The sequence below is a fragment of the Neofelis nebulosa genome, chromosome 10 (genome assembly GCF_028018385.1).
Source record: "Neofelis nebulosa isolate mNeoNeb1 chromosome 10, mNeoNeb1.pri, whole genome shotgun sequence".
Taxonomy (NCBI): domain Eukaryota; kingdom Metazoa; phylum Chordata; class Mammalia; order Carnivora; family Felidae; genus Neofelis; species Neofelis nebulosa.
In genome coordinates this window covers 67,295,448-67,320,568 of record NC_080791.1, presented here as the reverse complement: position 1 = coordinate 67,320,568, position 25,121 = coordinate 67,295,448, and the positions used below count along the sequence as shown (strand labels likewise).

At 38.9% G+C, this 25,121-nt stretch overlaps 1 protein-coding gene across 1 annotated transcript in view; it reads right to left on the bottom strand.

The window, feature by feature from the left end:
* CTR9 (CTR9 homolog, Paf1/RNA polymerase II complex component) overlaps positions 1–23,970 on the bottom strand; it is a 29,032-nt gene extending 5,062 nt beyond the window's left edge. The window contains exons 1-22 of the mRNA XM_058688243.1: positions 23,460–23,970; positions 22,138–22,236; positions 19,874–20,113; positions 18,990–19,107; positions 18,093–18,182; positions 15,635–15,783; positions 13,378–13,485; positions 9,552–9,659; positions 9,172–9,408; positions 8,850–8,939; positions 8,607–8,735; positions 8,315–8,498; positions 6,813–6,901; positions 6,134–6,319; positions 5,938–6,025; positions 5,167–5,315; positions 3,302–3,418; positions 3,001–3,146; positions 1,532–1,603; positions 928–1,063; positions 631–777; positions 93–250 (exon numbers count right to left, since the gene is read on the bottom strand). Of these exons, the coding sequence (XP_058544226.1) occupies positions 93–250; positions 631–777; positions 928–1,063; positions 1,532–1,603; positions 3,001–3,146; positions 3,302–3,418; positions 5,167–5,315; positions 5,938–6,025; positions 6,134–6,319; positions 6,813–6,901; positions 8,315–8,498; positions 8,607–8,735; positions 8,850–8,939; positions 9,172–9,408; positions 9,552–9,659; positions 13,378–13,485; positions 15,635–15,783; positions 18,093–18,182; positions 18,990–19,107; positions 19,874–20,113; positions 22,138–22,236; positions 23,460–23,504 (2,885 nt within the window). The 5' untranslated portion in view covers positions 23,505–23,970. The remainder of the gene's footprint in view (positions 1–92; positions 251–630; positions 778–927; positions 1,064–1,531; positions 1,604–3,000; positions 3,147–3,301; positions 3,419–5,166; positions 5,316–5,937; positions 6,026–6,133; positions 6,320–6,812; positions 6,902–8,314; positions 8,499–8,606; positions 8,736–8,849; positions 8,940–9,171; positions 9,409–9,551; positions 9,660–13,377; positions 13,486–15,634; positions 15,784–18,092; positions 18,183–18,989; positions 19,108–19,873; positions 20,114–22,137; positions 22,237–23,459) is intronic.
* Positions 23,971–25,121: the final 1,151 nt, after the last annotated feature.

The window sequence follows — 25,121 nt, the reverse complement described above, 5'->3', positions numbered from 1 at the left end:
GATTGCACATGGAGAGCATGGGCACCGCAGGTTTTCTCATTCTAAATTGCACACATTTTCCAGTAAATATATTCACAACACATTGATAATACCTTCTCCTCTTTTTCTTCTTTCTTTCACCACCTTCCTCATCTTCCCCTTCTTGTTCACTACCACTGCCCTTTCTTCTCTTCTTCTTCTTGGATATAGGCAGGTCATCGTCAGTATCGTCGTTGACAAATTCATCAAACTCTCCTCCCTTTTTAGAACGCTGCAATCCAAACAAGACTATAATCAGTTCTCGCCTGGCTGGTGGAATGAGGTCAGATCCTATCAGCCATTTGACAAACGAAGGATCTTTTATCAAGTTGCATGGGAGGGGTGGTGGGTGAGACCCATATTTTGAAGACTTCTAATTAGGGTGAATGGCTCAAGTGGCTTAGGTCACCACCAGGTCCAAGTACGGAGGTAACACTGGAATGCATTTCCAAATAATACCATATAAAGCACTGTGTTGGAAGACTGCCTCTTAGCAAAGGAGGAGGTCAAAGCTAAGGACTAAGCACTGAGTAACCAGAGCCAATTATATTCACTTCTGAAAGTCAAATGACAAGGATGGTGCCATCAGTACCAGCAGGAGTCACATCTTACCCGTCCACCACCACCTCCTCTTTTCTTTTCTTTTGTTGCTTCGGTCTCTCCAGTAAACATAAGAATATTTTTGGTCTTCTCAACATACTGGGCCCGCTGTTCTAAAAGTTTCTTTTGCTCTTCTTTTTCTCTGAGACGTTTCTCTTCCTATGAGGAAAAAAAGAGTAGGAAGAAACTGCATCAAAATGTTGAAAAAATATCACGAATACCAGCAGAAGGACTTCTTTAACATGCAAGGCGTATGTGTGTGTGCACACCATTCTTGAATTCTAGTATAACTGAAAACACAATAAATACCTGTTCTTTAAGAAGTTTCTGCCTTAACAGTTCCTTTTCTTGCTCTTGTTTGGCCCGTAACTCCCTTTCTTCTTCATCTTGTTTACGTGCCCGGGCGACATGGTACTGGGCCTGGCTCAGTAAGTCAGAGCACTGCCTACAACATTCCAGATTTAGAGAAACATGAATGTAGCTAGTACATTTTTTGCTCAAAAACTCAGAGGAACTGTTTTCCTTACACAAGCTAGAGAGCCAGATAATTAGCAGATATTTATGGGATATTTTAATTAGCAAAATTAACTTAGTTTCTCATAAGTCAATACTGTCAACTTTGGTAATTTTCCAAATTATAAGTGTCCTCTCCAATCACAGATACATTTTCAACATTATCTTCACATGTGAATCAAAGAGTGAAAACAGATAGAAAGTATTTTCCCCACACAATTTTAGTACTTGTACTAAATTGATTTTGTCATATTTCCTGAAAGGACCCTTGGAAAAAAGACTTTGTCCAGGCTGGGGAGTCTCACAGACAAGTGGGAAAGACCGACCCCTGGAAGGCCACCCAGCGTACATCGACATCACTGCTTTACCTGAAGTCACCTTCCATAAGTAGTAACATTACCTGGCTTCTGTAGCAGCAAGGGCCAAATCGAATCTCATTTTATCTCCCACTTTACTCAAGTAACTGAAGTATCTAAATGGAATGAGAAAATAAAATACTTCACTGAAAAAAATTATAATGAAACAGGCCCTTTAGATTTTTATTTTGTTACTTTTTAAATGTTTATTTATTTTGAGAGAGGGGGAGAGAGAACGCATGAGCAAGGGAGGGACAGAGAGAGAGAGAGGGAGACAGAAAATGCCAAGCAGGCTCTGCACTCTCAGCACAGAGCCTGACGTGGGACTCAGTCCCACAAACCACAAGGACCATGACCTGAGCCGAGATCACTTTGGATGTTCAACCGACTGAGCCACCCAGGTGCCCTGGCTCTTTAGATTTTTAATCTGCTCTACAAAAATAGTCTGAGAAAAGGTTTATGTATTGATTGACTTACATGAACCTATTTGATACATGAAAGGCTATCTCAATAAGAAAATTATATATGAGACCTACTTAAAAAGACTCTCATCAAAGTAGCACTCAATATGTTTAATAAAAAACAAGTTCATGAAGATTAGTCATATTTAATATCATCAGTAAATTCACAAATAACCCAAAATCAGTTCATGCAGCCAATATGTAACTAAACACTGTATTTACTAAATACGTCCAGGGGCGCCTGGGTGGCGCAGTCGGTTAAGCGTCCGACTTCAGCCAGGTCACGATCTCGCGGTCCGTGAGTTCGAGCCCCGCGTCAGGCTCTGGGCTGATGGCTCGGAGCCTGGAGCCTGTTTCTGATTCTGTGTCTCCCTCTCTCTGCCCCTCCCCCGTTCAGCTCTGTCTCTCTCTGTCCCAAAAATAAATAAAAAACGTTGAAAAAAAAAAAAAAAGTTTACTAAATACGTCCACATGTGGGTTAGGAGGTGTATGCCATAAAGGCACTTAGTCTACCAGGTGAGGCAAGAAATGCTTTTATAAGAATCTAAATAAGGTTAGACAAAACCTGAAGAGATATCAAGTTTTGATTTTACCACGCACAGAATTACAAATAAATCCCGTAAAAGTACATAAATTTTGAGCTCAGTGCAGAAACCCATTCAATATTTAAGAGGACAGGCCTTAATCTTAGCTCAATGAAAATTAATATTCCATGAAAAGACACAGCAGTATAAGTAGTAAAACCAACATAAGTGGAGTCTAAAAGTTTCAAGTGTGCAAAATTCTGCGTAATATTACTGTCAGATTAATGAAAATTTAGGGCAAGCTTGCAAAACTAACCAGCCAGTTCTAGGAGACACTACACCACCCAAGTCTGGCAGGGTCCTGGTCACAGTTTGACGCCACCTGGTGGCAGCCACCTGCTTTGGCTTAAAAACCACTGGACTGCTTCTAGTAGAGATCGCTTCAGGGAAGTGATTTTCAGTACTGTATGAGACAAACGAATTTAAAGAAACAAAGCATTTCAAAAGTTGTTTCTACAAAATCTTTACCTATGTGCAAGCTCCAGTTCTTTCACAGCATTAAGTACTTCCTTCAGATTACTCTTTTCATCTTTCAGAACAGAGGTAGCTAGTCTCTGCAGGACCAAGGCCACATTAAACATAAGTACTGTATCACTGGGCGCCACATGTCTAGCCTGTAGGTAAAAAACAGCAAATATTTCATATAATCTAATGACAAGAAAAGAAGTTTATTCAAATATAATGTTAGGTATACAAACATGCATAAAATAGAATAAAAGTATGTAACGCAGCATAGAATTAAGTGAGAATAAGGAGTTCTCCTTTTCACCTTTAGCAAAGTCTGTTTGCATTCCTGTAACTTGCCACACTTGAAGAGTGCCCGAGCCAAATACAGTACAACTTCAGTGTTCTGGTGCTTATAGAACTTTCTGAGGCAGTTTTCATACTATAACAAAACAAAAAGTTAATTAAAATACAACAAGGATTAAATGATATTGTCATTGTGTAACAAGATTTCAAGCAATTTTAAAGCTACGTGAAAAGGTGTTTTAACCCTTTGAATGGTTAATTTCAAAGAATACTTTGAGAATGATTTTAGACATTCACCAGGATAGGTTTTCACAACACAAAAAGCTGATAAAAACAACAACAACAACAACTAGATACTCAAAATAGTTTTTCCATTTGAAACTTGGACCAATACTGAAAGGAGAGATTGGATGGCTTTTTTCATATCTCTGGCAATAAAAGCTATGGACAAGCTTACTGACAACTTATTAAAAGTTACATACCTGGTTCCTTTGGGCTATACTCTCTACCACCTTTCTTTAGGATTGATGGGACCTACTGGCAATGAGCATGAGAAGTTTCACAGTGGCTGTTAAAATTTTCTTATAAAACCAATATATGGCAATACTGGTGTCAATTTTGTCATGAACACTTCACTTTTTGACCATGGATCATATCTTGTCATAAGTAAGCTCTTTTTCACGGAAGATGGTTAAAGAGTTTCCCCCTGAATATCCCTAGTAATTAACTTGCATTTTTAAAAGGCAACTTTATCATTCTGCAGAACAGGAAGACCCACCTCCAAAACCACAACCTCTGAGACTACCATATGCAGTCTGGGTCCTATAAATCCTTGTGGCTAGTACCTTTCAAATATTCTGAATTTGATAATAATAACCACCCTCCTTAGAAAAAAGGTTAACCACTGCAAGGAGCCTGGCCTGCCCTTGTCATCTACCTCTGAGAAGAACCTTTTTTTTTTTTTATCATAGTATTTCCCATAGATCCTAAGGACGTTTTCACTTTTTAATATGCTATAGATGCTAAGTATTTGTTTTAAGATTTTATTTTTAAGTAACCTCCACATCCAACATAGGGCTTGAACTCATTACCTCGAGATCAAGGGTCATATGCTTTACTGACTGAGCCAGCCAGGCACCGCTAGATGCTAAATATGACTCTTTAAGTTCAAGCAATCCGTAAATATGAAAGGCCTAACAAAATTCTATAGTGATAAAAACTAATCCCCATGGAGTTTTTTCTTTTTAAAATGTCATTTAACTTTTCTGAAACTCAGTTTTCCCAACTGAGAAAGAAGAATGTAAAACAAGCAAACAAATATTAAATCCCACTTTTTGGGTATTTACTGATATACTAGTACGTTAGTGCCAAGTATGGTGTCCAGTACTTTTCGTACTGGATGTTTACACAATTCTGTGAATTTAAGGTACCTGATCTCCACTTCATAAATGGGATACTGGCTCAGAGAGAATGTCCTTTGCCCAAGGCATGCAATTAGGGGTGGAACCAGGACTCGTATCTCTGTCTAGACACCAAAGACTGGCCTTAACATTATATAATGATAAGCCTGTGAATAGACACAGTATCACAAGAAATAGCATGCAGCTCCATGAGAGGGCCAGAATGGTTAAGAAAACATCTGCTCAATAATGAACACAATAGGGGCGCCTGGGTGGCTCAGTCAGTTGAATGTCTGACTCCAGATTTTAGCTCAGGTCATGATCTCACGGTTCATGAGTTCGAGGCCCACAATGGGCTCTGCACTGGCAGTGTGGAGACTGCCTGGGATTCTCTCTCTCTCTCTGCCCCTCCCCAGCTTGTTCTAAGTAAATAAACTTAAACAATGAACACAATACAAAAATATCTTGAACGATAAGACATTACCATCTGAACGGCACTGATATATTGCTTCTGTTCCACATAGATGTGTGCTAGGTTCAACCACACATCACTGATATCTGCTGTTGCTTCTCTTACTTGGGCAAATACATCACGAGCTTCGCGAAAATATCCTTTGTGGGCCAAAACAGCTCCTAAAATTATAAAAAGGTTCACATTTAAGAATTTTCTAACTGTAAGGGCGCTTGCATGGCTCAGTTAAGCATCCAACTTCGGCTCAGGTCATGAACTCATGGTTCATGGGTTTAAGCCCCATGTCGGGCTCTGTGCCGACAGCTTAGACCTGGAGCCTGCTTCGAGTTCTGTGTCTCCGTCTATCTCTGTCCCTCCCCAACTCACACTCTTGTTTCTCTCTCCAAAATAAATAAACATTAAAAAAAAATTAAGGGGCGCCTGGGAGGCTCAGTCAATTAAGCATCCAACTTTGGCTTGGGTCATGATCTCATGGTTCATGGGTTCCAGCCCTGTGTCGGGCTCTGTGCTGACACCTCAAAGCCTGGAGCCTGCTTTGGATTCTGTGTCTCCCTCTCTCTGTTCCTCTCCCATTCATACTCTCTCAAAAATAAATAAAAAACAAAATTTTTTTTAAATTAAAAAAAAAAAAAGAATTTTCTAGTTGTAGCCAGAAAAGCCACTAAAAGCCCTATTTTAATACAACTTCATTTATTACATTTAGGGAGAAATTATGATCTACAAACATTCCTCTGAAAGCATTCATTTCACAAATCACTACAGATGCCCGTGTCTTATAATCACCTATGCCATTAGCAGCATACAGATTCTTCGCGTCATTTCTGAGCACTTGTTTGTAGATGGCCAGGGCACGATCTTGGTGACGCTTTTCCTATAAAAAGAAACATACATTATAAAACAAAATTCAAACAGGAATCAAGTGTCAGTTTTGTTTTAAAGATACAAAGAGAAAAAAAAATAAGGGACAAAAACAAATTACCTTTTCTCGATCTCGGGTGGGCTGATGCAAAGTCTGGAGCCAGACGTTGCCAAGGGCCAGCATAGAATAAGTGTCACTCTGTGTAGATGGTTGTTTTAATATTCTCTCAAATTTCTTCTGTCCCGGACCCCATTCTTGTTTTGCTAAATGAAGATTGCCAATCAAAGACCAAGCATCTGGATGGTCCTGAAACACACATATAAAAAGAAACAAAATCTGTAATTTGGATTCAGAGATATTAATCACCTTTCCACAATAGCTGATTACCAAAGAGGTTTACAAGCCACATTTACAAATTGAGAGTGGGGATGGATTAATGAATTGTAAAATCACTTTAGCGTGTAGTTATCAGCATAAGAAATGCAACAGAATGGAATATAGATGGAATGGAATATAGAATAATGCCAGTGTACTGCACATGGCAACGGTACATAAAGATTTGCAAAACCTTCATTTTAGTTGTTGCATACACACGTGTGTATACTCAACTATGATGTAAAATCTATTTCTGTGGCTAACAATCAAAAAGTTTACATAACTTCTACACTATAGTATCTTCAACAAGTAAATAAAATAGGGTGATGTCAAGATATTAGAGAAATGATAGCCATTAAAATGAAAATCTAGGGAGAAAAGGTGAAATAATTGTTTTTCAAACCTAAGAGTTAATATGACCAACCTGATTAATCTGAAGAGCTTCCTTAAACCAATCTGAAGCCTCATAAAAATTTCCTTTATCTCTAGCCATGGCTCCAAGGCGCAGATAGCCTAAAAATATACATTTAAAAGTTTTTACGTTTAAAATATTATCTATAAAAGACCATAATTTTAAAGCCATACTTTTGAAATGATTGATTTTTGTTAATACATTCACACAATGAACAGAAAAAATCCCACAGGTAAAGAAAATTGAGCACCAATAAAACTAATTAATAATCTCACAAGTTAAAGAGCAATTCTGTTCCCATCAAGTCACTGTTTGAAATCTCGGATTTATTTCTTCCACTCTATTCCAGTGTTCACATCCTGGTCCAAGCCCTTATCTCCAGCGAAGTTATTTCAAAACTCAGGGCTGTTCTGTTTCCAGTTTCTCTCTGATGCACAGTACTGTCACTTTTTCTTAAAAAGCTGCTTGTCATAAGGCAAAATAGTGAAAGCATGGACTACTAGGGATTACTAGTTAGAAAACCTGGGCTCTAATTGTGTGGGCTTCCACTTAAAGAACAGTAAAAAGGTGCCGCACAAATGTAAGTTGTTATTTTCTCCAGAAACTAATAATGGTTTACTACTACCCATCAAACCAAATTCAGCTTGGCATTGAACTAAATCTGATTTATTTTAAATCACTTTTGTATCCATAGCAGCATGACAGGGGCCAAGTTAATAGCTCCTGATTTAACCAGAGTCAAAATATCATAGCTTTAGGTACTTTAAAGGGAAATACAGTATTGCAAATCATTTTCTTTTTTTTTTTTCTTTTTTTTTTTCAACATTTTTTTTAAATTTATTTTTGGGACAGAGAGAGACAGAGCATGAACGGGGGAGGGGCAGAGAGAGAGGGAGACACAGAATCGGAAACAGGCTCCAGGCTCCGAGCCATCAGCCCAGAGCCTGACGCGGGGCTCGAACTCACGGACCGCGAGATCGTGACCTGGCTGAAGTCGGACGCTTAACCGACTGCGCCACCTAGGCGCCCCTGCAAATCATTTTCAATTAAAAACTGCCTGAATTTTACAACGTCTAGGATGTAAGAACTCAAAGTAGGACATTTTAGTAATAATTATTTTGAGGCAAAACAGTGCTTTTTCTCACTATTATAAACATTGCAAAAATGCGAATATGAAATTAGAGCAGGAACATCAGAAAAGTATATCTAGCACCAAATATGCCAAGGAATTGTTCAAAGTCTAATAAAGGGAGCTGGCACACTGAAGATCGCCCACTTTATGAAATATGGTTCAACTCATTTTTAGTTGTTTCTTTTAGTTTCTAGCATAAATTTAAGTGAAGCTGCATCTTTTTTATTTTTTTAAGGCCACAAATTTGCCTTGACTAAAAGGGGACATGATAACCTTCATATTTTTTTACTATTGGTTCTAAGAAAGATTTTTTTTTTTCAGGTTAAATTTTTGCTGCTGTTGTGGGAATTTTAATTCATAAAAAAAAGTTTACAATTCTTACAGTCAACATAATTAGGATGTTCCCGTAAGATGTTTTTATATAGTTTTTCAGCTTCGTGGAATTCACACATTGCCTCATACAGCCTGGCTAAATTGTACGATGTTGTAACAGAAATGGCATTATAATAATGTTCATCATGCTCAGCTTCTGCCTTTGCACGATCCAATGATGCCAAAAAATATTTCTATGAAAAAAAAAAGAAAATTACATTGTTAAGACTTAGTTGGTACATCTAAAAAGGTGTGCATTCCACCTGACAGTATGTAAGAAGTGAATATTTCTATTTTCCTACCTTTGCCTCCCCTAGATTTCCAAGTCTAAAATGGAGGGCACCCACATTATTCAGAATCTCTGGCGGGACATCGGCCTGCACTTTCTCCTGAAGGATCCGTGTAGCTGTTCCATAGGCTGAAAGGGCACCCTGTTATTTTCATGGTGGAGAGAATTCGGTGTAAGTGAAAACGAAAGGGAGAAACACTATACCATGCTTTCAAAAAACACATCATGTAGGAGACAAAAAGCACTGCTAAAATACCTGTATATCAGTCTGTTCTAAGATTTGCGCCAATTCAATCCAAGCTTCAACGTCATCAGGATACTGTTCTGTGACCTTCTTCAAATGGCCCTGGGATAAAAGAGATCATTAAGCTAAAGCAGGCTTAATTAAGCAACTACAGGCCGTCAAAGTAAAAAGTGGTAGCTACTCTACCTTGTTTAATACGTCAACTGTTCGTTATTTCAACTGGAACAAGCTCGGCTAACAAAACTGCTTCCATCATATCTCTACTAGCAATAACAAGAATGAGGAATGACAGTCTAGTGATAATGGAGAATAGCTAAGATTTTTTAAAATGTACCTTAGCGATATCTCGTTTTTCTTGATCTTCTGAGGCAGCATATAGAGAGCCAAGAATTTTCATAGTTTCATAATTATTAGGATAAGCTTTCAAAACTTTCTCAAAGCACTGAGATGCATTTTCTTTGTCACCTCGATATATATACATTTGTCCCAAGCCAAAAAATGGCAGCACAAAAGAGGATGAGGCAAATTGTGTGGCTTGATAGTAGTACTGGAAAGCTTGGTCATAATCTTCCTAAAAAATGAAAATAAAACAAGACCAACGGTATGTACGAAAGATTCTCTGCCTTCTTTTTAATGTACAAAAATTTTGGAAAGACTTGAAAAACTATAAAACAAAAGAATTAGCTATTTGGAGAAGGTTGGAAATGACCTTACCTGAACGTGGAATGATCTAGCCAGCTGATAGCAACTTTCTGCTTGCATAGCCTCCACTTCTGTATTATGGAATGCATGGAGAGCCAAGTGCTGGACTTTACTATAATCCTGAACAAGGAGATCCAGAAACCAAATGAGTAAATTCAAACAACTCAAACAGTCTCAATCATAAGGCTTCCTCAATTTCATTTTTAAAATGTGTTCACTGAATGAACAATAACAGCACAATACGTAGAATTACAAATCATTTTTCTCATTCCCCTTGCTGATAACTTCAGGGAAGATGGGAACTAACGTTATTTACCCAGAACTTAGTATCTACCCATGATATCTCTTACTTCATTTAATCCTGCAACAATCCTTTGAGGTATCCGCTGTATTTTTGTGATGAGAAACCCTAAGAGAGGTTAAGTCCCTTATTACTAGTAAAGGGAACAATTACAATTTATTGAGAACTATTATATACCAAGCACTGTGGTAGGTATGATATTTACATTAGTTCTAGGCTCAGTCAAAAATCTTGCAAAGACTGTCATTATTATCATTTTATTGATGGGGAAATGGAGGCTTAAAGAAATAAAGTGTATTGTCTAAGGTGGAAAAGCTAGAATCTGAATACAATTTTTTTTTTCCCGACACCAAAGAAATGTTCTAACACATGAGGGTAGCAAGCTTAAGTGACCAGATGTGAATTCAGCTCTATTTGAATACATGGGTCATGACTTTCCCATGGGTCATGACTTAATTTGGATTACCGAGCTAATCTCCTGAGAATCTCAAAGTCAGAGTTTATACATCAGGGATAGGAAACAACTTTCTGGTTTTAATAAGGATATGTTTTACCCATTTGGCTATAAATCTGGTCTGGAGAGCCTTTGTTTGGTCAATGGACAGTTTCAACTTTGTTTTTTTTAATATTAGGAATAATAATGTAATTGTAGTTTTAACAGTAACTCTTTCCCATTAGATTAAGTATTTAATATGCACATTACATTTAATTCTAAATGCCACTCCTCAAATCCTATAAAGTAGGTAGTTATTACTGTTTTACAAGTAAGGAAATTAAAGTTTAGGGAAATTATCTGCCCAAAGCAACATAACTATATAGTGGTGATACCTGAATTTGAAGTAAATAATTCAAACTCTACACTCTGAATTATTTTGCACAGCCTTTTAGCTAAATTTATGTATTGGTCCCTGGGATGAGGGTAAAGGTCAAATGTTGGGTTTGGAATATACTTTAATTTTTCTATTTTTGTTACTCCTTGACTCATGACATATCTCTTAGGGAATAAAATGATTATACTTTGAAATTCAACATAAAAAGTATTGAAGATTACATTCCATCTTAAAGTCCTCATTCACATCTCTTTGATTTCCCCTCACGCCCCAATTTTTGTCCTTAATCTACTCTGCATTCTAGCTGCTTCTCTTTCCAGTCAAACAACCAAGCTCAGTTCTCAGTTCTTTCTGGAGGTCTGTGGTAATTGCTCCAGGAGTCATCATGGCTCCTCCCATTTCTAAACCTACTTTACTAGTTAATTACTGAGTGTCTGGGATATTAATTAATAATACCTTTCCCCCATCTGGTTAAATGATTCCTCTACAGGGGAGGCAATGCAGTGTAGTGGGCAGAGAATTGAAATACTACATCTCAACTGTACTATTTGCTAGATGAGTGAATTTTGGCAAGTGGTGTTACTTAACTTTCTTTTTAAAAAAATTTCTTTTAACGTTTATTCATTTTTGAGAGACAGAGAGAGACAGAGTGCGAGCGGGGGAGGGCAGAGAGACAGAGGGAGACACAGAATCCAAAGCAGGCTCCAGGCTGAGCTGTCAGCACAGAGCCCGACAGAGGGAGCTTGAACTCACGAACTGCTAGATCATGACTTGAGCTGAAGTCAGACACTTAACCGAATGAACCACCCAGGTGTCCCCCAAATTTAAAATAGAATACTTTTCATTTGGTTCAAGAATGCTGTCCTAACAGCTGTGAGTAATGACTATTAAATATATATTCAAATATTTAGAATTATCAGTCCTTTGTTTTTTTCAGTAAAAACCAAAGTTACTGTAACTGTTTTATCTGAAACAGTAACACTTTAAGTACTTATAAGATACATTTCCATCTTCTCCCTAAATAATTGCCTTTTCATACTATAAAAGTTACAGCATAAAGCTTAAATAATTAATTCATTATGAACAGCAAGTATGCTTTCCATAGCCAGAGGAAGTACAGCATTATGGTTAATAGCTGTATGACCTTAGGCTATAACCTCTGCCTCAATTATTCATCCACAAAATGGGGATAATATTAACTATCTCATAGGAATGTTGTGACTATTATACAAATTCATGGAATGCATTTTTTGAAAAATCTTATTTAAGTAATCTATACACCCCACGTGGGGCTCACAGTCACAACCCTGAGATCAAGAGTCACACGTTCTTCTGACTGAGCCAGCCAGGTACTCCCACAGAATGCATATTTAATAGTACTTGGGGGGTACCTGCATGGCTCAGTTGGCTAAGTGTCTAATTCTTGATTTTGGCTCAGGTCATTATCTCACAGTTCATAACATTGAGCCCCATATTGGGCTCTGTGCTGACAGGGTAGACACTACTTGGGATTCATTCTCTCTCTCAAAATAAATAAACATTTTAAAAAGATAACAGTACTTGCATATTAGTGGCAATAATCACGGTGATATAGTATCTATTATTAATAAGGATTAATACAGTTTAGTGAACTTTTACCTAACTTGCTATTTAGTTTAAAGTTCTTAGTACAGTTTAGTACCTGGTTTCCATATGGCAGATAAAACTTTCATACTTACTGTATAATAACTTTGCCAATGAAATACCAAATTTTAACATTCAAAAAAATCTAAAATACCATTGCTTCTACAGAATTAGTGGCAACTTTAAAAAATACATCTTGATCAATATGCAAAAACAAACAAAAACTTCAATGACTCATTGGTTGCCTAGAGAAGTATATCCAAACACCTTATATCACACCAGTGTCCCACCATCTGGATCCAATGCATTGTCTATCATGAGCCCACCATATGCCATGCTTTTACTAAACTACTGAGAATATTTCATAGATCTGTACCTTTCCCTTTTCAACTACCTAAAGATTTCCTCCTAAAAACCTAGTTCAAGGGCTTCTCCTTCTTGGTGAAAACCTCCTTAACCACTTGATCACTTCCTCTTTCGTTTTTCTACCACAGCAGGGTAGAGACCTTTATTTCTATATTTACATTTGTTTACATGTCTGCATTTTCTTTTTTTTTTTTTTTTTTTTAAATTTTTTTTTTTCAACGTTTTTAATTTTATTTTTGGGACAGAGAGAGACAGAGCATGAACGGGGGAGGGGCAGAGAGAGAGGGAGACACAGAATCGGAAACAGGCTCCAGGCTCCGAGCCATCAGCCCAGAGCCTGACGTGGGGCTCGAACTCACGGACCGCGAGATCGTGACCTGGCTGAAGTCGGACGCCTAACCGACTGCGCCACCCAGGCGCCCCGACATGTCTGCATTTTCTATGAAACTGAACTCCTGAGTACAGAAACTCTATCTTATTGGTCTCCACATCCCTATCACAGTGTTAGGTATAGTATAAAGGGTCAATAAATATAAAATGAGTGAATGAATGAACAAACATACCCACCCCCAATTAACTAATACAAACTCTAATTTGAAAAAACCTCCTGAGATTTTTAATTTTTTTTTCCAAGTTAAAAAGTAGAGTATCAACTGCAGAACAGAAAAACAAATCAGGATTTAAAAGCAAACAACTTTAATAAATTGAGTTCTCTTACCTTTTTGAAGAAAAAGTGATTTGCCAAATGGTTCAATACCATGGGGTTGCTAGGATCAATAGTATAGGCTCTGGAAAGAAGCTGGACACCATTTTTGATGGAATCAGCCTAAAAGAAAAATGATGACAACAGGGCCATTATTTAATCAGCATTTTTTTTTGAAATTTAAATTTTTTTTTTTTTACTTTTTTTTTTTTTTTTACGTTTTCATTTTTGAGAGAGAGAGAGACAGAGCATGAACGGGGGAGGGGCAGAGAAAGAGGGAGACACAGAATCGGAAGCAGGCTCCAGGCTCCAGGCTCCGAGCCACCAGCCCAGAGCCCGACGCGGGGCTCGAACTCACGGACCGCGAGATCGTGACCTGAGCCGAAGTCGGACGCCCAACCGACTGCACCACCCAGGCGCCCCGAAATTTAAATTTTTTTAATGTTTATTTATTTTTGACAGAGAGAGAGATAGAGCATGAGTTGGGGAGAGGCAGATAAAGAGGGAGACACAGAATCTGAAGCAGGCTCCAGGCTCTGAGCTGTCAGCACAGAGCCCAACGCAGTGCTCGAACTCAAGGACCTCGAGATCATGACCTGAGCCAAAGTCAGATGCTCAACTGACTGAGCCACCCAGGCACTCCTAGCATCTCTGGAATTTAAGAGAGCAAGCTGAGGACGAGGTGTTTTGGAGGTGGATTCCTTCATTTAAACCAGAGGGATCAGGGCGCCTGGCTGGCTCAGTTGTTAAGTATCTGACTCTGCCTCAGGTCAGGACCTCATGGTTCGTTTAATCAGCATTTTTTGAAAATTTTCTTTATAGTCTGAAAAATAGGTTACATAAATCTAAGTTCAGACACCAAACATAGCTCTTATTTAGTTAACATTCAGCAGGGATAAAAAAAAATTTCAAATACTGAGTTAAATTGTTAGAACCTCCCTCACAAAAAGCCCCCTTCTAGTTTTATAGATTTTAGCTATCTTCTTGGTGTGGCAGATGTTTGTGGATTACCCAACAGCTTGTACACCCTTCTTACCCTGTTAACAGAGGCCAGACTTTACAGCCTGTGGAGATTTTTTAATTTCAGGAAGGAAAGTTCCTTTTTCCTCTTTGCAAACCTCAGGGGATGAATGATGACTGATCCAAAAGAGTTAAGATAATCTATTTCCCTTCTCTGGGGATTGGCCCAGGCACTTCTAAACCGGGGGTAATGTCATTTTTTTCATTATCACAACAGGACGGATGTGCTGGCATGTAGTGGGCAGAAGCCAGGGATTCTGCTGATCAGCCTACCAACGGGTAGGATAATTTCCCACAACAAAAAACTATCTAGCCCCATATGTCAATAGTGCTGAGAAACCCTGATAATCCTGTCTAGACAATTATACACAAGGGGAAGCATGATGGAGACAGAACTGCTCTAACAGAAAGCCGTTTATCCTTTCCCTTTCCTCCCTCTATATCAGGCTGATGAAATGATCAGATGCCTGGAGATGCAGCAGCTATCTTGTAACTATGAGGTGACGGACATGAGAAGAAAAATCCACATACTAAGGACAGAAAGATGTAAAACTTTGGGTTTAATGATACTGAGGTGCCAAATCCAAGACCTTAGATAGCTGGTTTAGTGGATGATAAAACCCCTCATGTTTAAGTCACTGTAGTATGCTTTTTGTTACTTGCAATTGAAAGCATGCCAAACTGATATACAACCTACCAACTCCTCACCTGAAATTCTGAAATCCAAAAACTTCTTAAAACACAAGCTATTTTGTAATCTTGGAGTAAGCTCACTTGGTGGCAAAACTTTACCTGAATTGTGAGGTTACCCTATTAGTGTGAACAGTCACTCACTCTGACACAGAAATACATGTTTGCATTTGGGGTGGTGTCCTAATACCTGGGTATTATATATTATGCAGTCCAGGCATCATATTATAGTTCTATTACATGAAATCTTATTAAATGTTTATTTACTTAATTTGAGAGAGAAAGGGGGGGTGGAAGAACAGAAAGAGGAGACAGAGAATCCCAAGCAGGCTCCACACCGTCAGCACAAAGCCTAATAAATGCAGAGCTTGAACTCACAAACTGTGAGATCATGACTTGAGCCAAAACCAAGCATCAGATGCTTAACCAACTGAACCACCCAGGCATCCCAATAACCTATTACCTGCAGTCTTGTCCTCTAAAACACTTTGGCCTCAAGAATTTTAGATAAGTAACAGTAAGTCTGACAAATCAGTCAGGAAATTTTTTTTCACTCACATACCTCTTTATTGTTGAGTTCTAGTACAGCCAGTCCAACCAATGCTCCCACACATTTGGAGTTGAGTTCCAGGGCTCTGCTGAATGCCAGACGAGCTTTTTCCAGTTTGTTAAGTTTCACAAAGCAATGGCCCATTCCTAAACGAACTTCCGCTAAAAAAAACAGTCATTCAGTCTGTGAAACTAGGACATTTTTAGGGTTCAAATTAAACAAAATACTTAAACATTGAGTCTCAAAATCCCGAAATTAACCTCAGTATATTTACACTACAAAATCTTTTGGTAGACCACAAACTTGCTTTCAGTGGATAGTATACCATACTGCTCTCCTTTCTCATCATAAACAGAACACCTACAATACTGGTACTTCTCTTGTCTTCCAACACTCCTGGTTACACTCTACCTTCAGTGTCTTAATTTTTGAAGAGAAATTTTTAAACAGAGAGCAAAAAGCTTCAGTAAGGTCTTCAATATCGTGCCTGACTACATGTACATACTGTCATTCTCTTCAGAGCTATGCTTATACATGCTCCCCAATTTTAAGGCCATGCCAAAACTCTACCATGTTCCCATGAAGGGTCAGCCTCTCCACTGGTTGGTCATGAGATCTCACCCCTTCTCATTTATTTAAGGACATTGCTTCAGCAACCCTCTCCTCTTTTTCCTGCATTATCAAATTTTCTGTATCAGATCATTCTCATCCATATACATTCTCCCATCTTAAAAAGATCTTCTCTTGATTCCATTTTCCTTTCCATTTGTCAACCCACTCCTATTCTTCCCCTGAGAACAAAACTCCTTGACATATCTATCTACAGGTGGGTGCTGCCTCTAATAACTCTCCTTTTCCATTATCTTCTTAAATGCATTCCAACAAGGATCTCACCCCCACCATTCCAGTAAAACTGCTTTTATCAAGGTCACTAATGCTTAGTATGCTGCTGAATTCAATGATTGATTCTCGGTCCCTACTTTACTTGACCTAACAATAGAATGTGATACTGTCTGATGTCTTGTCCTGGAAACATTTTACATTGGATTTCAAGGACATTGCACTTACTCTCTTTTCCTCCTACATCTGGCTGCTCCTTCTCAGGCTCCTTTGCTGCATCTTCCTCATTTCCCTAACCTCTACAATGCCAGAATGCCCTAGAACTCCATCTTTGGGCCTCTTTTCTACCTACACTCACTCCCCTGGCGACCTCATAGTTTCATGGCTTTATACACCATCTATATGTTGATGACTTCCAAATTAATTACTTCAGCTCCGACCTCCTTCCTGAACTACAGCCCTCCTGACCTCTCCAGTTGTACATCTAAAAGGTATTTTAAAATTTTCATGTTGAAAAATAATTCTTCTTGAACTATTTTCCAGATATACTAAAATGTAACTCTACTCTTACAGTCGCTTATGCAAAGGAGTTACCTTTGATCCCTCCTTTGGCCCATACATCACACCTACTCTGTCAGTTGCTCATATATCACATCTACTCTGTCAGTTCGTCCTTCAAAGTATACATAGAATCTGATCACTTATACCTCCACTACTGCCACCCTAGTGCAAGCCACAATCATCTCTGACCCACATGACCGCAACAGCTTTCTGCCTGGTCTCCCTACTTCTATCTTTGCCCCCCTGCCCCACTCTAGTCTCATCCCAGAAGCTCAAAATGATCCTTTCAATATGAGTCAGATCATGTTACTTACTCCTTTGCCCAAAGCCCTCCAATGGCTTCCTATGTCTGTCAGAGTAAAAGCTAAAGTCCTTATACTAATCTATTATGCCTTACATGACTGGTCCTTGGTTATATCTTTGACTCAGTTCTTACTACTTTTCCTCCTCATTTTCCCTCTTGATTCCAGACACACTAGCTTCCTCACTGTTCTTGAAACCTGCTAGGCCCACTCTTTCCTCAGAGCCTTTGTACCTCCTATTCCCCCTCTCTGGGAATAATCTTCTCCCATTTAATCTACATGCTTATTATTTTAAGGTTTTTACTCAAATGTTACTGTTTCACTGACATATTTTCCTGATTTTTTCTAAGCAAACCCCCAGTTCTTCTCATATACCTTTTCTGCTTTACTTTCCTTTTACCACTATCTTGCATAGTTTATATTTTACTCATTTTATCTTCTCCACTGGAAAATGGATTCCATGGGGGCAAAGATTTTTGTCTCTTTGGTTCATTGCTGCATTCCTTGGGTCTAGAACAATGCCTGGCACATAGTTGATACTCAATAAGATTTGCTAAATCACTAGTGATTTTCAATAGAAAAATAGTATAAGAACAAAAAGATTATAAGATGATCTGCTATTCAGCTTTCGGATCAAACATAACATTTTTTAAAAATTTCAATTCTTTCAACAACCCTATATCACAACTAACTTCATAGGCAACTGTCAAATCCTCAATATTTTCACTTGGATCATACACAGCTTAGACTTAAAGTTTTTCTCTTACCTGGACATCCTGGGTTAGTACGCAATGCTTTCTTATAGTAAGCAAGAGCTCCTCTGTAATCCTTCTTGTTGAATGAAATGCAAGCTTTCCCTAAATGATTTTTAAAGATAAACATGAGTTGTTTAAAAAACACAAGTCTCATACACTCTACATGAACTCACCTATATCAAATACATCTCTGAATAAGAAATACTTGAATACGGTAAAAATGATTTCATATCAAACCTGTTTTCCATAAGAATATATTAATGTATGCTTATAAATAAAAGTCATATTAAATATTATACAACAATAAGTAAAAGAGCTGACCGTTGTCCAAATAGAAATTGCTTATTGACTCTTTAGAAGTGGATTACAGATTATTCTTAACTGGTATAGCTTCTATTTATGCAGCTTAAAAAGAAACAATGATCATAGATCACTGTAGATCTTATTTATTTATGTATTTATTTATTTACGTGACAAGGAGGGCACAAATGAACAAGGTATGGGGGGGAGAGGGAGAGAGGGAGGGAGGGAGGAGGGGGGGAGGGAGGGAGGGAGAGAGGGAGACAGAGGGAGACAGAGGGAGACAGAGGGAGACAGAGAGAGACAGAGAGAAGTGGGGCTTGCCAACATGGGGACTGCTTTTTTTTTTTTTTAACCCAAAGCAGGGCTCGTGTTCACCGGAAGTGGGGCTTGAGCTTACTGGATGCAGGACTCAAACTCAGTAACCCACTAACCGTGAGGTCATGACCTGAGCCGCAGTCAGATGCTTAACCGACTGAGCCACCTAGGTGCCCTGCAGATCATTTTTATAAGGTAAAGCTCTTCTATGCTGCTGTCTAGGCCAAAGAAATATATTCCAGGCATATGATGAAAAACAGTTTCCTAAAATGGCTGCCAAAAATGACTTACCAAGAAGGGCTGGAATATTATTTGGAGACTGGTTGAGTACAAAATGAAACTGTGCATCAGCCTGATCCATTTTGTCACCTTCCAGTAGGCAGAAGCAGGCTCTTCCTAACAAGTGGTTCTGAAAAAGTAATACATCATCTTAGACTTGACTTTACCAAAGACTAACCATAATTTACCATGAATATACAACAATAAAATGAAAACTATATAGGAAGGAGGTGGAATATCACACAAATTCTTCTATTGACTATAATGTGTTTGAACTACCAATAGGTAATTCTTAATTACAAATCAAGAAATTATCCAGAAATGCAAGTCGTCTGTGCCAGGAACAATGACGAAAAGAAAAGTTAGACTCCTTAAAATATGCCTGAAATTCACCTGGAGATGAAAGAATTATTGACTCAACATGTGGATAAGTTTTATGTATGCTAAATTTGCCCACATTACTTCAACAGTACAATAACCAAAGAAATTTCCATTTTAACAAGGAATTCCTTCTTTTGACTATTTATTATCAACCACATTATTTTAAGAAAAATTCTTTTAAAAAAAAAATCTGTTGCCTATCACACACATTTTATTTTATTTTATTTTTTATTTATTTATTTTTTTTAACGTTTATTTATTTTTGAGACAGAGAGAGACAGAGCGTGAACAGGGGAGGGGCAGAGAGGGAGACACAGAATCCGAAACAGGCTCCAGGCTCCGAGCAGTCAGCACAGAGCCTGACGCAGGGCTCGAACTCACAGACCGTGAGATCATGACCTGAGCCGAAGTCGGACGCCTAACCGACTGAGCCACCCAGGCGCCCCTATCACACACATTTTATTTCATGTGGTATTTTTTTTCCCTTTCATAAATTCAAAGAAATCTTATTTTACCTGATCATACATAATAATTTTATCGGCCATGGTATACAACAGGGTTGCCTGTGTAATAAGATCTTTCTTATTATCCTTATTCTTTTCCTTCCGAGCCTGTTGTACATAATAGGCTGCCAATGTATCCAAGCAGGTCATCTGGTCTTTCTCATGGTCTCTATAGTCCAAATTGCCATCTATACGTGCTGCTTCCAACAACTTTACAAACTCTTCTGTTTTTCCTTGCTTGTAATATTCCAGCTAAAAGGTAAAGAATCAGATTAGGATTATTAAAGCATATGTCCATACAAAAAGATGCATACAAACATTTACAGCAGCTCTGTCTGTAATAGCCAAAAACTGGAAACAACTCGATTGTTGATCAACAGGTGAATGGATAAACAAGCAGTGGTAATCTGCTTGTGGTATAATAGCTGCTGCTCAGTAGAAAAAAGTAAAGAACTACTCATACATACTACAATGTGGATAAATCTCAAGATGATTATGCTGAGAGAAGACAGACCAAAAAGAGTACATATTGAAATGATTCCACTTGTATAAAACTCTAGAATATGCAATCTTTAGCAACAAAAGCAGATCAGGTGTAGGCTAAGCACCATGCGGGGTGGGAAAGAGTCTGGAAGAAGGTTTTAGGGAGTGATGGATATATTAATCTTGATTGTGGTGGTGATTTCACAGGGGTGAAATATGGTAAAACATCTCAAATGGTACATGTCAAATATGTGCAGTTTATTATAGGTGAATTATGCCTTAATAAAGCTGTTAAAAAAGTGATAATCACTATCAATGTTTCCAAATTACTACTTAGCTAGCAATAGTTGATTTCAAACTAAATCAGAGCCCAAGAGAAAAAGCAATAAGGAGAGGGATAGGGATACAGAATTCTAAACAGAAAACTTAGGCTCTGGTTCTAGATCTATCGAAATTATCCATGACTTTGGGCCTGCTGAATAACTTCTTTGGGCATTTGTTTCATTTATTAATACTAAAAAGAATATTCATCATTTATTAACTACTATGAGCCACAGACTGCACCAGGAGCTTTACATGCTTATCTTTAATCTACACAATCTACTACAATCTAATCTACTACAATCACTCTTAAAGTGAATACTAACATCACATTGTAGATGAGAAAACAGGCTCAGAAGGTAGATCATTTGTCTAAGGTCACACAGCTAGTTAGCAGCCAAGTAGGAATTTGAACAAAGGTCTCTCTGATCCCAAAGCCTACACTCTTTTCTTTGTAACATACTACAGCCCACAATGTTTCATCAATTTTACCGCAGGTACCATGCTAATACTTCAATATTCCATTTTTTCTGTAAGTGCTGTTAAAGAAGGCATTACACTACAGAAAATCTAAATTCCCTCTGGCTTTAAAAACTATGTGACAAGCATCAATGGCTTGTTCTCCACAGACTAGGAAAACAACACTTCAGAAAGGCACTATTGTCACTACAAGTATTTCTCTGTAAATCTATATCTAAGAAATTCTTTACAGTTAAGTTTGAGCACTGGATATAAGTTCAATTTTAGATCTACTTCTACCTTTCAAGATAATATAAGGTACCTCCTATGTATCTTTACATGAAAGTGACCTGTGGCACACTTGCTTTGCAAAAATGATTGCAGTATATGTTGTATTATATTACCAGAATAATCTACTAGGATGTTCTCACAAAAAGGAAACATTAGGCAGTCAGTTCTGGGGAGAGTGAAGGATGTTAGAATTTTAGGCTCTCTGAAGTGATTCTCCTGAGAATCTCCAGGAGGGTTTATGTTGTGGAAGGGATCAAAGAGGACAAAAAACAAGACTGAGATAAACCTCACCCCAAAGAGCTTTTATGAGCGAGCCTGGAATGTAATCACTTTCTAGAGTATTTTATGGGAAATGTTTTATTGTTATGGACAACAACACTAAGTAATGTTTACATGGTGGTATCTTGTTTTTTCTCAGATTATCTACAAACCATAAGCCAGTCTTCACTGAGTAATTAATAAATAATCAAATACTCAGCACGGAATACTGTTTAATGTAAATGACTTTTGCCTTTACCAACCCATACTAATTTACCAGTGGACTAGCACATCACTTGGGAAACTGGTCTTCTTGTTCTATAAATGGTAATACAATTAACTTCCATACACATGGTACAATTTACTTATCATGCTCCCAAGCTGGCTATGACTGTATCTGGAAATAGAAATCATAGGTTTTTCCCAGTCAACATATAAAAAATATTTGTTACATGAACACTGACCGCCAAAGCAATCCATATGTGCAGTTGTGTGTGTTCCTGTTTCAGAATACTGATAACTTCGTCTCCCTCCGGTAACTGGTCGAAGTCAAGTTCAATGACCTAAAACACAAAATGTAGGTTTTAACTTTTATTTCTTCCTTAAATTCACATTTCTTCTTTGCTGCTTTTCAGAATATACATCAATATGGATACACAGAGGATTTGTGTTCACTTTCAATAGGGATGAGCAAATACATGTTAAGAAATGTTTAAGGCACACATGTCAAATAGGTCATATGATAATATTAAGATAAAAGCACAGAGAAGCCAACAAATACTGCTAGTTGTCTTCAAATCACTAGAACTATAAAATGTTCCAAAAGCTTTGCTTGCTCAAAAATAACAAAACCAAACCCTGCTTAACACATAATGCAGGTAGAGTGCAGAAAAGCACCCCAGACACTCTGAGGCTATAGGTCTGACAACTTGAGAGGCATAATCCAGAGGCAATGCAAAGTTGAATGCCCCTGTACACATTAATCAGGGAGACAGCATTTGCGCGTCACCGACACTCCTGAAAGTGGGCACAAAAATTAACAGTAGGTGAATGTTCTGGAATTAGATAGTGGTTATGGTTACACAACTTTGCAAATACTACTGAAAACCAGTGGATTTGACGCTAAGTGAATTATATCTCAGTATCTTATCTCAACCCAACAAAAGTACAAGTATGAGATATATATATATTATAAACATCACTGCTGAGAGCTTTACTCAGACAAGCCCCAGACTACCCATGATGAGGCGTGGGAAGGGAGAGAGGGTTAAATTCTATCTGTGCACAGTGGAGGCTATATCTCTGGGTCTCTATTTCGCTGATGGAGCCGTGTGTGGAGGACACAGTGCACCATGACAGACGCGAGTTTCTAAGGGATAAAGGGCGACTCCTATGTACTCTCTGGGAAAGATAGTTTGAGCAGCAGAGAGACCACGGTGACATCAGCGCCCACCTCTTTTATCTGAGGTGCCTTACAATTTATCGGCACTCTCACATCCTGCGCCCGTGAATTAGGAAGAGAGCAGAGTACTGTAACAGACGAACAGGTAGGAAAGGAACTTTCAAGTACTCCTCGGGGTGGCTCCGAGGCTGCGGGGACGTGATGTTCCCAGCCTGGGAAGGTGCAGGAGCTGGGGAAGGAGGTGACTGGGATTTCGGCGGGGGATTTCGACCTGGGCTCCTGGGGGAGAAGGTGCTCTCGCTTAGGAGACGAAGTCGAGAGAAGGGGAGAGGAAGAGATCGTCCAAGTTCACGGCCCCCACCCTCCCCCATACGCGACACTTACCTCGTCAGTGTCCCGGAGGGGAATCTCGATGGAGCCCCGCGACATGATGAGATCAGAAGGCGAGCGGGCGTCTCGCCCCTCCGCTCCGCAGCCGGTACTCCTGGCTTCTGGCTCGTCCAGAGGCTAGCGGCCGCCCGGGATCAGGTCGTGACTGCCGCCCCGCGGCGCCGCCGGGGCTTCGGCTTCTCCTTCCCGTCAGCCGCTTAAACAACGAACAGCAGACGGCGTCCGGCCACTTCCGGCAGCCCCGCCCCCTGCCCCGGAAGCATTCCCCGCGGGAGGGCCTGTCGGACGGCAGGCTCAGCCTGTGTCTCCGATGTTTCCTTGACGATGTTTCCTTGACTCTGAAATGACGGCGCCGAGGTTTTCGTTAGCGTGCCAGCTCCTCGGTGGGTCTGCGGCTTCCGAATCAGACCCGCACTGGCGCGGCGTGAATAAAAGCGCCGAAGGCGTAGCCGTCCCGCCCCGTGGTGGGCGGACGACGAATGAGGCTCGAGTTCGGGGCCTGGCCACTGACTGACGTGGGACCTCCGGCCAATTCTGGCAATAGTGTCCGAGCCGGACTCCGCCTCTGTGCCCCGGAGTTGGCCGATCTTTTCTTCTGTAGATTGCCGTGAATAATTCAATCATGCATTCCTCAGCCCTGTCAGGGGCTCCTCCTTTAGCAGATATTAGGTGCAAGTCATACCTGTGCTACCTTTGTGATCAGTTTAAATGTAAATGTTCCAGTGAATTCTGTAATCATTATGACAGTTCTGTATTTTATGTGTGCGCGTGTGTTGTGTGTGTGTGTGTGTGTGTGTGCGCGTGTGTGCGCGCGCGCGCGCGTGTTTTCGGTTCTTGGAAGCATATGAGAATCTGCTGAATTTGTGATTTTAATAAAGTTGTTGAAGAATGTGATTAAACCTGTAATCTGTTTTGATTACATTATAGACTTCGATTAAATACGTTTTAATTACTGTTTTCAGTGTAGAATATGATTAATAGTCTGTAATCAATGTTTTCATTCAATCAGATAAGAATCTAAGTTTTTAAACCACGTCAGTTTTACCTCCTAAATGCCTCTCAGGTGTATCTTCTCTTCATCTCACCGCCTCCATTCTAGCCGGGAACCAATATCATCATTTTGATGCCTGGATTACTGCAGTGGCCTCCCGGTTTATCTAATACTCCATCCACTCCCCCTAAAAGCCCTAAATTCCAATCCAGCATCAGCATGTTATACACTTACCTTTTAAAAGCACCAACTCGACATTTGTATTTCCTCCTAACTCCCTCAAAAACTTTAAGTGGAAACTTTGTAAGCCTTTTTATGTGGAAACTTTGTTAAATTTGTTTCGGTTAGTTGAGTAAACTATTTCAACATTAAGGGCTGTGCTGTCCTAACATAATGCTAACTCTGTAATTAGTCATGTAATTTTAAATAAGCTAGGTGATTTACAGTTTTCTATTAGCCACACTTAAAAAGCAAAAGCAAGTAGATGAAATTGATTTTAGTGACATATTTTATTTAACCCAATATATCCAAAATATAATTTCAACAGGTAATCAATATAAAAACTGAGATAATTTACATTTTTATACAAATCTTAGAAATCCATTATGTACTTTACACTTACATGCTTTATTCTTAATTGCTTAATTTCAATTGGAAATTGATTT